The sequence below is a fragment of the Chlorocebus sabaeus genome, chromosome 19, assembly GCF_047675955.1.
Source record: "Chlorocebus sabaeus isolate Y175 chromosome 19, mChlSab1.0.hap1, whole genome shotgun sequence".
In the NCBI taxonomy this organism is placed as follows: Eukaryota; Metazoa; Chordata; class Mammalia; order Primates; family Cercopithecidae; genus Chlorocebus; species Chlorocebus sabaeus.
The window spans coordinates 25534589-25548817 of NC_132922.1; the positions used below are offsets into that span (position 1 = coordinate 25534589).

General features: G+C 43.8%; 1 protein-coding gene across 7 annotated transcripts in view; it reads right to left on the reverse strand.

Moving 5' to 3' along the window:
* Positions 1–14229, reverse strand: part of LOC119627085 (uncharacterized) — a 54544-nt gene that overhangs the window by 28579 nt on the left and 11736 nt on the right. For all 7 annotated transcript variants that reach the window (XM_073006872.1, XM_073006870.1, XM_073006873.1 and 4 more), the window contains 6 exons: positions 10952–11019; positions 9852–9873; positions 7079–7170; positions 5606–5627; positions 2535–2614; positions 737–758 (listed from right to left, as the gene is read on the reverse strand). In XM_073006872.1, coding sequence (XP_072862973.1) covers positions 737–758; positions 2535–2614; positions 5606–5627; positions 7079–7170; positions 9852–9873; positions 10952–11019 — 306 coding nt within the window. The remainder of the gene's footprint in view (positions 1–736; positions 759–2534; positions 2615–5605; positions 5628–7078; positions 7171–9851; positions 9874–10951; positions 11020–14229) is intronic.

Genomic DNA, 14229 nt, shown 5'->3' on the forward strand with positions numbered 1-14229 from the left:
GGACGGACAAATGAATGTGCTGCCATGAAACCTAACAGTTCATATGGTGAGGATCCATTTCTCCTATGCATCTGGGCACACCACAGAAGAATTCTGTCTCCAGGATTAAGTAACTGCCTGTGACAGAACTGCATCCCAAACCAAAGGCTCTGACATTTTGCAGTGGCAGAGGCAGAAAAGAGCAGGTGTTCTCAGAAAAATCATCTTTAAATAATAAAGCAAGAAGAGGTGATTGAAAACACAGGATACTCAAAAGCTCATAAACATAGTACTTCTCACCATGATGACGTTAAACTCTGAAAAGAACAAACTCGGCGTATATTTACTTTTTCTAAACCCTCAGTCTCCCAAGCAGCAGGTATAACATGAAGGCTCCTGGAAACGCTGTTTTATTAGATCCCACCTGAAAGTCTTGTTACCTACCTGGAAAGGCATCCTCTTCCCTGCTGAGATTCTCCAGAATCCACTCTTTAGAACCACCAACATCAGGATAAGTCAGTTAGAGGTCCCTCACTTCTCCTACTCCAGGTGAAGACACACTGGCTCACACAAAATCTCCTGGTTGATGCACTGGGTTCACACACATTTCTACAGCCCCTCTGCTCCTAGCTATACACTTGCAAAATCATTTGCTCTCACCAGACCCCCGATATTTTTTAACAGGAACCCAGATTAAGGTTTGTATATATTAAAGCCAGCAAACTTGTTTCTCAGAAAGTGAGTTCAAGTTACGTACCCTGTACACGTGATGGTAAAATCTGCAATGAGAAAAAAGAAGATGCTATGAGGATCAGATCAATTCTGCTGCACCCCTTACACAGACCTGTTAGTCTCTTGTTGACTTCAGAAAACTAGTTGTGAAACAGTGGTTGAATCAAGGGTCAAAGACCAAACATTCTAGCAGAGAGGACACCTGTGGAAAAGATAAGAGCTTTTCCCACAGAATTTATGTTTGATTGATTTAGATTGGTAAATGCACAAGGCCTAATCCAAGGAGAAAAACTGGTGTGGAGGAAAATGCCTCTGCATTACAGTTGATGATGGATGCTGTCCTTCAAAAACAACCTAGTGTGTCATGTATTAGATGAAAAGAAACTCCCATTGACCTCCACTCTCACAAAGAGAATTGTGTATGTTGTACATAATGTGCCTTGTCATATTTTTATATCAAAATTAATTGAAGGAAATCGTGAAGGAAATAATGTATACAGTGGTCCTTTTTTTTTTTTTTTTTTGAGACAGAGTCTTGCCCTGTCACCCAGGCTGCAGTGCAGTGGCATGATCTCGGCTCACTGCAAGCTCCGCCTCCTGGGTTCTTGCCATTCTCCTGCCTCAGCCTACCGAGTAGCTGGGACTACAGGCGCCCGCCACCTCGCCCAGCTAATTTTTGTAGTTTTAGTAGAGACGGGGTTTCACCATGTTAGCCAGGATGGTCTCGATCTCCTGACCTCATGATCTGCCCGCCTCGGCCTCCCAAAGTGCTGGGATTACAGGCGTGAGCCACCGTGCCTGGCCACAGTGGTCCATTTTTAAGACAAAATACCTTGAACCTGTTTAGTTCAGCAAAGTACAGAAGAAATAGGATATACTAGGCTCCTGTTTGGAGAGGCAATGCCTGCCTGTTCAGGGCCCACCTCCTCCCTACTTAGTTGCCCTCGCTTCAACCAAAGAAGATTAGTCTAAGATAAAAGTTCACTAGCCTACAAATTGCTCACTTTGTCTGTTCTTATCAGCCTGCCCAGCTACTTAGGTCGTACGTAAGTCAAATACTTGAAGAACCCTGAGCTGACTAGGATGGTAATGCATTGTGGGCTGCAAAAAAATGCAGTAAGACAACCCTAGAAAAATGTCTCAAGCCCCTCCACAACAATCAATAGGCAACACCCGGGAAGATTGTGACTCCATAGTACTCAGTCTATGAGGAACCAGGGGAGGGACCTGCACACTAGGGGATAAATTGCTTAGTGAAACTGTGCTGGGTGGGTCTGCCCATCAGACACCAGATCTGGCAACACTGTCACTAAAGGTCTCACTTTCGGCCAGCCATGAAGGCTCATGACTGTAATTCCAGCACTTCTGGAGGCTAAGGTGGGCTGATTACCTAAGGCTAGGAGTTTCAGACCAGCCTGGCTAACATGGTGAAACACCGTCTCTACTAAGAATGCAAAAATTAACTGGCATGGGGACACATGTCTGTAATCCCAGCTACTCAGAAGGTTGAGGCAGAAGAATTTACTGAGGCCAGAAGTTTGCACTCAGCCGACCTTGCACCACTGCACTCCAGCCTGGCTAACTGAGCAAGATTCTATCTTAAAAAAAGAAAAAGAAAAAAAAAGAGAGAGAGAGAGATGAGAGAGAGAAAGAGAGAAAGAAAGAAAGAAAGAAAGAAAAAAGAAAAGAAAAGAAAAGAAAGAAAATTTCACTTTTGCTGTTTTTCAGCTCCCTGAGTCTATTCTTTGGGTTTGGACTGGTGAGTTTGTTTCTCACATCAGAAAACCAACATTTCCTTAAAAGACAAAGAAAGGTGATCTTACCTGGGTATCATCATCATCCTCATCATCATCATCATCACAATCACCATCTTCACTTCGTGGTGAGTTGTCCTCAGGAGAAGCTAGAAGGACACAGAGGAAAGATCAGTGCCCTGGGTGTTCGTGACTGTGAGTCACTCAGGGAGCTTTGCTGGATGTGGTGTATGCAGGTGGTTGATTAACAAGCATGGCCTGAGTTGATGCTGGGCTATTCTGCTGAGTAGAAGAGGGATGGCAGAGGAGGGGAGCAGCAAAGACACGAGACATGGAGGCCTTGGCCTTGTACTAGAGGCATCATGCAGAAATACAAAGAGTCAAGCCAAAATGCAACTAAAATGCACACTAATGGTCAATGGAAGAGTGCCTTCTTCCCTCTCAAATGTTTTAAAACTCTTCTAAACAAACAGTATTTTCTTAACATATTCAAGACCATGCCAGTACAGTAGGATCCACTTATGATGGTATTATATTTAGCATCTGTTTTAAAGGATTTATTACATAATTAAAAGCCTATTTTATTGATAAAATGGATTCAATTTTACCCAAATTATTCTATTAATCACACATTCTTTTTCATAAAGATCATTTTTTAAAATAAATATTAAAATGCTACAATTAAAAATAGTCATGATTTCCTCTTTGTAAGTCTTCTGGAACCAGGGTGTGTGAACAAAACCTATTGGGCCCCTGTGATCAGGGGCTTCAGCAGCTCTGTGTCACTCTCCCTGAGGAGAGTCCCTAAAGATCAGGCTTTATTCAAACAGGCCAAGTTCACAGACCCTGCTCTACCTGCACTAGTGAAGCTGAGAGATGTGACTGAACACTTTCTGCCATGAGGATAAGTTTCCAGGTTCAAAAATACATTAATTACTGAAATGAGGAAATGTATACCAACAGAAATGAACACATTCATGAAAAAATGTCCATGAGTACTGGGTGATTTTTGGTTAACTAGCTTATATAAATTTTTTTTTATTTGATGCCTAGTCATTCAGACATACAAAATATTGGTATAACAAATCACAAATTTGGCCAGGTGCGTTGGCTCATGCCTGTTATTGCAGCACCTTGGGAGGCCAAGGTGGGAAGATCATGAGGTCAAGAGATCGAGACCATCCTGGCCAATATGGTAAAACAACACCTCTGCTAAAAAAAAAAAAAAAAAAAAAAAAAAAAAAAAATTAGCTGGGCACGGTGCCACATGCCTTTAGTCTCAGCTACTTGGAGGGTAAGGTAGGACAATCACTTGAACCTGGGAGAGGGAGGTGGCTGTGAGCAGGCAGCACATCACTGCACCCGCAGTATGGTGACAGAGTGAGATTCCATCTCAAAAAGAAAAAAAAAAATCACAAACTTATATTAGTCATGCTAAATCCAACTTATTAGCTGTCAACATAAAGATTCTAGAAAGTAAAGAAGATACAAAGAAGTTGAAAGGCATCCCATATTCATGGATAGGAAGACTAAACATGACTAACCACAATACTACACAAATCATCTACAGACTAACAACAACTGCTATCAAACTTGTAACAGCCATCTGTGCAGAAATGGAAAAGATAATCCTAAGACTTTAATGAATTTTTATGTGTCTCAAATAACCATGGTAACGCTGAAAAAGAATACTCTTAGAGGACACACATTCATGAGATTGAAATCTACAGAAAAGGAAAAAACAGAGAAATTCAGACAGCATGCTTCTAGCATGGGGGCACCCATAAGTATCATAGATATAGAATCGAGAGCCCAGAATTAAATGCACACATACAGAGTCAGCTGATCTTCAACAAAGATGCCAAGAATACACAACGGGGAAAGGAAAGCCTCTTCTACAAATGATGGTAAGAACTGCATATTCTTATTCAAATGAAGAAATGGAATGCTGACAGTGTGCTCAAGGTTATGCTTCTCCCTCCATTTCCAAGACACTGGAGCTTTTGCAGTGAGCCCAGAGTGACTTTTCATTCTGTCCTCCCTGCCCAGGGAGATGTCTTGATACCAGAGGTAAACAGCAAAGACAGACAAATGAACGTGTTGCCATGAAACCTAACAGTTCATAAGGTGAGGATCCATTTCTCTTATGCATCTGGGCACACCGCAGAAGAATTCTGTCTCCAGGATTAACCAACTGCCTGTGACAGAACTGCATCCCAAACCAAAGGTTCTGACATTTTGCAGTGGCAGAGGCAGAAAAGAGCAGGTGTTCTCAGGAAGATCATCTTTAAATAATAAAAAAGAGGTGATTGAAAACACAGGATACTCAAAAACCCATAAACACAGTACTTCTCACCATGATGACATTAAACTCTGAAAATAACAAACTCAGCTTATATTTACTTTTTCTTTTTCTCTTTCTAAACCCTCCCTAAGCCTCCTAAGCAGCAGGTATAACCTGAAGGTTGTTGGAAACGCTGTTTTATTAGATCCCATCTGAAATCTTGTTGCCTACATGGAAAGGCATCCTCTTCCCTGCTGAGATTCTCCAGAATCCACTCTTTTTTTTTTTTTTTGAGATGAAGTCTCACTCTGTCACCCAAGCTGGAGTGCAGTGGTGCGATCTCAGCTCACTGCAAGCTCTGCCTCCTGTGTTCACGGCATTCTCCTGCCTTGGCCTCCCAAGTGGCTGGGACTACAGGCACTTGCCACCACGCCTGGCTAAATTTTGTATATTTAGTAGAGATGGGATTTCACCGTGTTAGCCAGGATGGTCTCGATCTCCTGACCTCACGATCCGCCTACCTCGGCCTCTCAAGGTGCTGGGATTACAGGCATGAGCCACTGCGCCAGGCCCAGAATCCACTCTTTAGACCCACCAACATCAGGATAAGTCAGTGAGAGAGCTGCACTCACTTCTCTGACTCCAGGTGAAGAATCACTGGCTCACACAAAATCTCCTGGTTGGTCCTCTGGGTTCACACACATTTCCACAGCCCTCTGCTCATAACTATACACTTACAAAATCATTTGCTGTCACCAGACCCCCAATTTTTTAAACAGGAACCCAGATTAAGGTTTCTATATACTAAAGCCATCAAATTTGTTTCTCAGAAAGTGAGTTAGTTGAAGGTACGCACCCTGGACACGTGATGGTAAAATCTGCAACGAGACAAAAGAAGATGCTATGAGGATCAGATCAATTCTGCTGCACCCCTTTACACAGATCTGTTAGTCTCTTGATGACTTCAGAAAACTAGTTGTGAAACAGTTGTTGAGTCAAAGTCAAAGACAAAACATTCTAGCTGAGAGGATACATGTGGAAAAGACAAGAGTTGTTCCCACCAGAATTTATGTTTGAGGTTGATTTAGATTGGTAAATGCACAAGGTCTAATCCAAGGAGAAAAACTGGTGTGGAGGAAAATGCCTCTGCATTACAGCTGATGATGGATGCTGTCCTTCAAAACCATCCTAGTGTGTCATGTATTAGATGAAAAGAAACTCAGACTGAACTCCACCCTCACAAAGAGAATCGTATATGTTGTACATAATGTGCCTTGTCACATTTTTATGTCAAAATTAATTGAGAAGGAAAGAAATCAGGTGAAAGAAATATGTATACAGTGATCTATTTTTAACACAAAGTACATTGAACCAGTTGAGGTCAACAAAGTACAGAAAAAATAGCATATGCCAGGCTCCTGCTTGGATGGGCAATGCCTGCTTGTTTGGTGCTCCCCTCTCCTCCCCAGTTAGTTACCCTCACTTCAACCAAAGAAGTTTAGTCTAAGATGAAGGTGTACTAGGCTGAAAAATAGCTCGTTTTGTCTGTTCTTATCAGCCTGCCCAGCTCCTTAGGTCATAAGTCAAATACTTGAAGAGACCCTGAGCTGACTAGGTTGGCAATGCATTGTGGGCTTCAACAAAATGCAGTAAGACAACCCTAGAAAAATACCTAAAGCCCCTCCCCAACTATCAATAGGCAACACCTGGGAAGACTGTGACCCCACAGTACTCAGCCTATGAGGAACCAGGGGACGGGCCTTCACACTAGAGCATTGCTTGTTGAAACTGTGCTGGGTGTGTCTGCCCATCAGACACCAGCTCTTGCAATACTGTCATTGAAAATCTCACTTTCGGCCAGGCAGGGTGGCTCACGCCTGTAATCCCAGCACTTCAGGGGGCCGAGGTGCATGGATTACCTGAGGTCAGGAGTTTGAGACCACCCTGGCCAACAGGGTGAAACTTTGTCTCTGCTAAGAATACAAAAATTAGCTGGGCATGGAGATACATGCCTGTAATCCCAGCTACTCGGGAAGCTGAGGCAGGAGAATTGATTGAGGCCAGGAGATGGAGGTTGCAGTGAGCCAAGATCGCACCACTGCACTCCAGCTGGGCTAACTGAGCGAGAAGAAAGAAAAGGAGAAAGCAAGCAAGCAAGAAAGAGAGAGAGAGAAGAAAGGATAAGGAAGGAAAGGAAAGGAAAAGGAAAGGAAAAATCTCACTTTTGCTGTTTTTCAGCTCCCTGAGTCTATTCTTTGGGTTTTGACTGCTGAGTTTATTTCTCAAATCAGAAAACCAACATTTCCTTAGATGACAAAGGTGGTCTTACCTGGGCGGCATCATAATCATCATCATCGTCACCGCCATCATAATCTTCACTCCGTGGTAGAGTTACTAAACTCAGGTTGTCCTCTGGAGAAGCTGGAAGGACACAGAGGAAAAATCAGTGCCCTGGGTGTTTGTGACTGTGAGTCACTCAGGGAGCTTTGCTGGATGTGGTGTATGGAGGTGGTTGATTAACAAGCATGGACTGAGTTGACGCTGGGCTATTCCCCTGAGTGGAAGAGGGATGTTAGAGGAGGGGAGCAGGAAAGACATGAGACATGAAGGCCTTGGCCTTGTACTAGAGGCATCAGGCAGCAACACAAAAGAGTCAACCCCAAATGGAACTAAAGCACACACTGAGGGTCAATGGAAGAGTGCCTTCCTTCCTCTCAAATGTTTTGAAACTCTTCTAAACAAACAGCATTTTCTTAATGTATTCAAGACCCTGTCAGTACAGTAGGATCCAATTACGCTGGTACTACATTTAGCATATGTTTTAAAGGATTTATTACTTGATTAAAAGCCTATTTGATTAGTAAAATGGACTCAATTTCACCCAAATTACTCTATTGTATTAACCACACATTCTTTTTCATAGAGAACATTTTTAAAATTAAATATTAAAATGTTACAATTAAAAACAGTCATGATTTCCTCTTTGTAAGTCTTCTGGAACCATCGTGTGTGCACACACCCGAAAGGGCCCCTGTGATCGGGGCTTCAGCAGGTCCTGTGTCACTCTCCCTGAGGAGATTCCTTAGGGATCAGGCTTCATTCAAACAGGATAAACTCACAGACCCTGCTGTAAGTATACCAGTGAAGCTGAGAGACATGACTCTGAACACTTTCTGCCACAAGGATAAGCTTCCCGGTTCAAATATACATTATCTACTGAAATGAGGAAAATGTATAACAATAGAAATGTACACATTCATGAAAAAAATGTCCATGAGTACAGGTGTGATTTTTCCGTTAAGTAGCTTACATAAAATTTTTTTATTTGATGCCTATTCAGACATACAAAATATTGGTATAAAAAAATCACAAATTTGGCCGGGTGTGGAGGCTCATGCCTATATTGCCAGCACTTTGGGAGGCCGAGGTGGGCAGATCACTAGGTCAGGAGATCGAGACAACCCTGGCCAACGTTATAAAACCGTGTCTCTAATAAAAACTTAAAAATTAGCTGGGCATGGTGCCTCGTGCCTATAGTCCCAGCTACTCAGCAGGCTAAGGCAAGAGAATCACTTGAACCTGGGGCCACAGGTTGCAGTGAGCGGACAGCATGTTGCTATACCCCAATGTGGTGACAGAGTGAGACTCTGTCTCAAAAAAATAATAATGAAAAATAAATCACAAATTTATGTCAGTCATGTTAAACCTAACTTATCAGCTATCAACATAAAGATTCTAGAAAGTAAAGAAGGTACAAATAAGTTGAAAGGCATCTCATATTCATGGATAGAACGACCAAACCTGACTAACACACAATACTACACAAATCATCTACAGACTCACAACAATTACTATCAAACTGGTAACAGCCATCTGTGCAGAAATGGAAAAGATAATCCTAAGATTTTAATGAATTTTTATGTGCCTCAAATAACCATGGTAACATCGAAAAAGAATAGTGTTGGAGGAAGCACATTCATGAGATTGAAATCTACAAAAAACAGAGAAATTCAGACAGCACGCTTCTAGCATGGGGGCACCCATAAGTATCACAGATATAGAATAGAGAGCTCAGAATTAAATGCACACACAGAGTCAGCTGATCTTCAACAGAGGTGCCAAGAATACACAATGGGGAAAGGAAAGCCTCTTCCACAACTGATGGTAAAACTGCATATTCTCATTCAAATGAAGAAATGGAATGCTGACAATGTGCTCAAGGTTGTGCTTTCCCCTTCATTTCCAAGACACTGGAGCTTTTGCAATGAGCCCAGAGTAATTTTTCATTCTGTCCTCTGTGCCTAGGGAGATGTCTATCAAGACATACCAGAGGTAAACAGCAAGGACAGACAAATGAATGTGCTGCCATGAAACCCAACAGTTCATAAGGTGAGAATTCATTTCTCCTATGCATCTGGGCAGACCGTGAAAGAATACTGTCTCCAGGATTAAGTAACTGCCTGTGACAGAACTGTGTCCCAAACCAAAAGTTCTGACATTTTGCAGTGGCTGGGGCAGAAAGAGCAGTTGTTCTCAGAAAGTTCATCTTTAAATAATAGAGAAGAGGTGATCAAAAACACAGGATACTCAATAGTCCATAAACATAGTACTCACCATGATGACATTAAACTCTGAAAAGAAAAAACTCTGCTTATATTTACTTTTTCATTTTCTCTTTCTATACCCTCCTCAGCCTCCTAAGCCACAGGTATAACCTAAAGTTCCTGGAAATGCTGTTTTATTAGATCCCACCTGATGTCTTGTTGCCTACCTGGAAAGGCATCCTCTTCCCTGCTGAGATTCTCCAGAATCCACTCTTTAGACCCACCAACATCAGGATAAGTCAGTGAGAGCTGCACTCACTTCTCCTACTCCAGGTGAAGACACACTGGCTCACACAAAATCTCCTGGTTGGTCCTTGGGTTCACACACATTTCTACAGCCCCTCTGGTGATAGTTATACATTGCAAAATCATTTGCTCTCACCAAACCCCCAATATTAAGGTCTGGTGAGAGCAAATATAGAAACCCAGACTAAGGTTTCTATATATTAAAGCCAGGAAGTTTGTTTCTCAGAAAGTGAGTTAGTTGAAGGTACGTACCCTGGACATGTGATGGTAAAATCTGCAACAAGACAAAAGAAGATGCTATGAGGATCAGATCAATTCTGCTGTACCCCTTACACAGATCTGTTAGTCTGTTGATGACTTCAGAAAACTAGCTGTGAAACAGTGGTTGAGTCAAAGGTCAAAGACCAAACATTCTAGCATAGAGGACACCTGTGGAAAAAACAAGAGCTTTTCCCACAGAATTTATGTTTGATTGATTTAGATTGGTAAATGTACAAGGCCTAATCCAAAGAGAAAAACTACCGTGGAGGAAAATGCTTCTGCATTACAGTTGATGATGGATGTTGCCCTTCAAAAACACCCTAGCATGTCATGTATTACATGAGAAGACACTCCCACTGAACTCCGTCCCAACAAGGACTATTGTGTATGTTGTACTTTATGTTCCTCATCATATGCTTATGTCAAAGTTAATTGAGAATGAAAGAAATCAGGTGAAGGAAATAAAGTATACAGTGGTCCATATTTAAAACAAAGTGCCTTGAACCTGTTTAGGTCAGCAAAGCACAGAAGAAATAGGATATGCCAGGCTCCGGCTTGGATGGGCAAGGCCTGCTTGTTGGGCCCCCCTCCTCCCCACTTAGTTCCCATCACTTGAACAAAGTTTAGTCAAAGTTGAAATTTTACTAGCCTGCAAAATAGCTCGCTTTGTCTGTTCTTATCAGTCTGCCCAGCTACTTAGGTCATAAGTCAAACACTTGAAGAACCCCTGAGCTGACTAGGATGGCAATGCATTGTGCGCTGCAACAAAATGCAGTAAGACAACCCTAAATAAAAAATACCTAAAGCTCCTAACCAACAATCAATATGCGACATCTGGGAAGATTATGACCCCATAGTACTCAGCCTATGAGGAACAAGGAGACAGTCCTGCACACTAGGGGATAAATTGCTTGTTGAAATTGTTCTGGGTGTGTCTGCCCATCTGACACCCAACCTTGCAAGGCCATCAAAATTCTCACTTTCTCTGTTCTGCAGGCCTCTGAGTTCATTCTTTGGGTGTGAATGGGTGAGTTTGTTTCTCACATCAGGAAACCAACATTTCCTTAGAAGACAAGGAAAGAAGGTCTTACCTGGGCATAATCATTGTCTTCCTCACTTGGTGATAGAGATTTTAAACTCAGGCTGTCCTCAGGGAAACCTAAAAGGACACAGAGTTAATGTCAGTGCCCTGGTGGTTGGAGACTGTGAGTCCCTCAGAGAGCTTTGCTGGATGCGGCATATGGAGTGTGGGACTGAAGATTCTGAGACTATCTCAGAGAAACAACTATGGTCAAGTAGTGAGCATGAGGGAGTCTCACCAGATACCTCACATCTTAGTCAGTGCCTGGACCTAATAAGACTCTTGCATTCCCAAGTCCCAGAAGATATTAACCAATCAAAAATCAAGGCTTCGATGTTTGCTGTGACATAGACAAGACAAACCGGTCTTCTGGAAAGTAACCATTAAACACCAGAGCAAGAAAAAAAAAAAAAAGGTTACAAACACAGCACACAAAGCCCACGGACACAAATTGTCTCACCTCTATCTTATTAAAATACAAAAGGAACAAATCAGACTTCTACACATATTTCCTTTGATTCTGACTTCCTCACCCTTTTCCTAGGTTCCAAAATAACAAGTGTCACCCAACTGCTCCCAGAGATCCTCCTAGAGTATCATTCTCCACCCGCAGGTCTGCCTCATTGCAGCTGCCCTCATGGACGGTGTCCATTGGCCAATCTTTAGAGACAAAAACTCCACAAGAAGTTATTCCAGAGAGCAACTCGCTGACCCTTCTACTCCAGGTGAGGCCACACTGGGTTACACGAGATCACTCTGCCCTTCCCTCAGTGTTGTCAGACTCTCCCTGGGCTCTGTGGCATCAGAGGTCTCTAGAAAGGCATTGCTCACACTTGTCAGCCTTCAAGTGAGAAACAGGAACTGAAGGAACCACGTTTCAACTTTTTCCTTCGACTGGCCCATTATAGGTCTCACCTCCAATCTCATAGCCCTGAGATTCCCACTTTGATGTGTACGCTTTGACTTAGGGGAGTCCAACAATCGGCCCCTCAGCCAGGCTCACAGCAGATGTGAAAGAGCATTCTGCGGGGATGGAAATCTCTCCGCTGCATGAACAGAAAGCTGCTGGGCCATTGCATGGTGGCTGTTGTGATGAGGTTCTGATTTTTTTTTTTTCAAGATGGAGTTTCACTCTTGCTGCCCAGGCCGGAGTAAAATGGCATGATCTTGGTTCACTGCCACCTCTGCCTCCTGGATTCAGGCAATTCTCCTGCCTCAGTCTCCTGAGTAGCTGGGATTACAAGCGTGCACCACCACACCTGGCTAATTTTTGCATTTTTAGTAGAAACGGGGTTTCACCATGTTGGCCAGGCTGGTCTCGAACTCCTAACCTCAGGTGATCCACCCTCCCTGGCCTCCCAAAGTGCTGAAATTACAGGTGTGAGCCACCACGCCTGGCCCTGAACTTTTAATTGTAAATATTTAAATGTATTTATGAGGAGGCACATGTATGTCTGAGAACATTAGACGGCACAGGAGATCCAGACATGAGGAAGACATGACTCCCCTCCCCTAGTGTTTTCTAGCGAAACAGTTTGCAGCTCTGCTCCTACCATACATTTATGGTTACTTTCTGGGCATCTACACAAGGGCCAGTCACTGTGTAGGCCTGGGGATATGACAACAATGAGGACAACATCCAGGTCCAGAAGGATTCCAGCAGGTGGTGCGCATGGACACGGGAAGAGCGTGGCCCTGCACACCCTGTCTAGACAGGATCAGAGAAGCAGGAGCCGAGGGGCAGGGGCACCTCACTGTCCTCAGGAGCTCAACCTCATCTCCAGGGACCCTGACTCAGAAGCTGGGGCAGGCTCCAGGGTTGGTGTAGGGCTCAACAGGCTGGACAGACTGAGAAGGGAACATTTCCACACGTGCGCTAGATCCCAGCCCAGGGCTGACCTAGAACTCATCCCAGGGATGGGTTCACTACAGTGCCCATGGGGCCTAACATGTTCTCCCCAGGACTGAACTCTGGGGTAAGGACTAATGAGGAAGACACAGTCACTGCCCTGGCAGGAAACACCTATAGCCAGGGTTCCTCTATCCACCCTGTGGGAAGATACAATGCAGATAGAGTTTGACACTGAAGATTCCAAACCTTCTATAAAATAAGTGGAAACTGATGTGTTCTGGATTCCACAGAAGAGTTGCAAGGATAAGCTGGACTCTGGAATCAGTCCTCATCCCTTTGCTGAGCTCCTGGTGCACTGGAACTCGTGTCCCTCCTCACCTCCCCTGCTACTCGGGAGTGCTGCAGCTACAGACCCAGTGCTAGGGGCTCTGTCCAGTTGAAACACATGTCAGCCAGGCATGGTGGCTCACGCGTGTAATCCCACCACTCTGGGAGGCTGAGGTGTGTGGGTCATCTGATGTCAGGAATTCGAGACCATCCTGGCCAACATGGAGAAACCTCGACTATACTACAAATATAAAAACTAGCTGGGTGTGGTGGTGCATGCCTCTAATTCCAGCTACTCAGCAGGCTGAGGCGGGAGAATCACCTGAACCTGGGAGGTGGAAGTTGCAAAGAGCTGAGATCGTGCCACTGCACTCCAGCCAGGGTGACAGACTCCATCTCAAAACAAACAAAACAAAACAAAACACACACATTTCTGGGCCAGACAACCCTTGGTCAACAGTGTCTCCTCAAGGACCATTCCTCAAGTGGCTTCCAGAAGAGGGGAAAAAGAAAAACTCATCTGTCCCAGCCCCAGGAAGATGAGGCCTGGGGCCTGTCTGTGTCTATCCTGACCCTGAAGTCCATCCCTGCTGACTTGTGTCCTGTCTGCTCCATGTCATAAAAGTGGGGACCTGATTCTTGTTCTGCCTCCTCACCAATTTCTGCTGGTGTCACTGTCATCATCGCACCAAGAGATGGAGAAGACAAGAGAAAGCAATGAAACTCCATTCTTCAGGCATTTAGGATGAAGTCCACACCATGCTTTCGGCAGACAGGAGGCCAGGTCCTGCTCACTCCTACTCAGAAGGGGTCTCAGAGATATGAGTACTAATCCTGTGATATTTCTCCTCTGCTCTTCCCTTTCTTTTTTCCTTTTTTCTTTTCTTTTTTTTTTTTTTTTTTTTTTTTTTTTTTTTGAGATGGAGTCTCGCTCAGTCACCCCGGCTGGAGTACAGTGGGTCGATATCGGCTCATTTAAACTCATGACCTCAGGCGATCCACTGCCTCAGCCTCCCAAAGTGCTGGGATTACAGGCATGAGCCACCATGCCCAGCCATGGATTGGAGCATTTCTAAGGCCTGAGGTAGTCCTGTTATTAAATACAATGC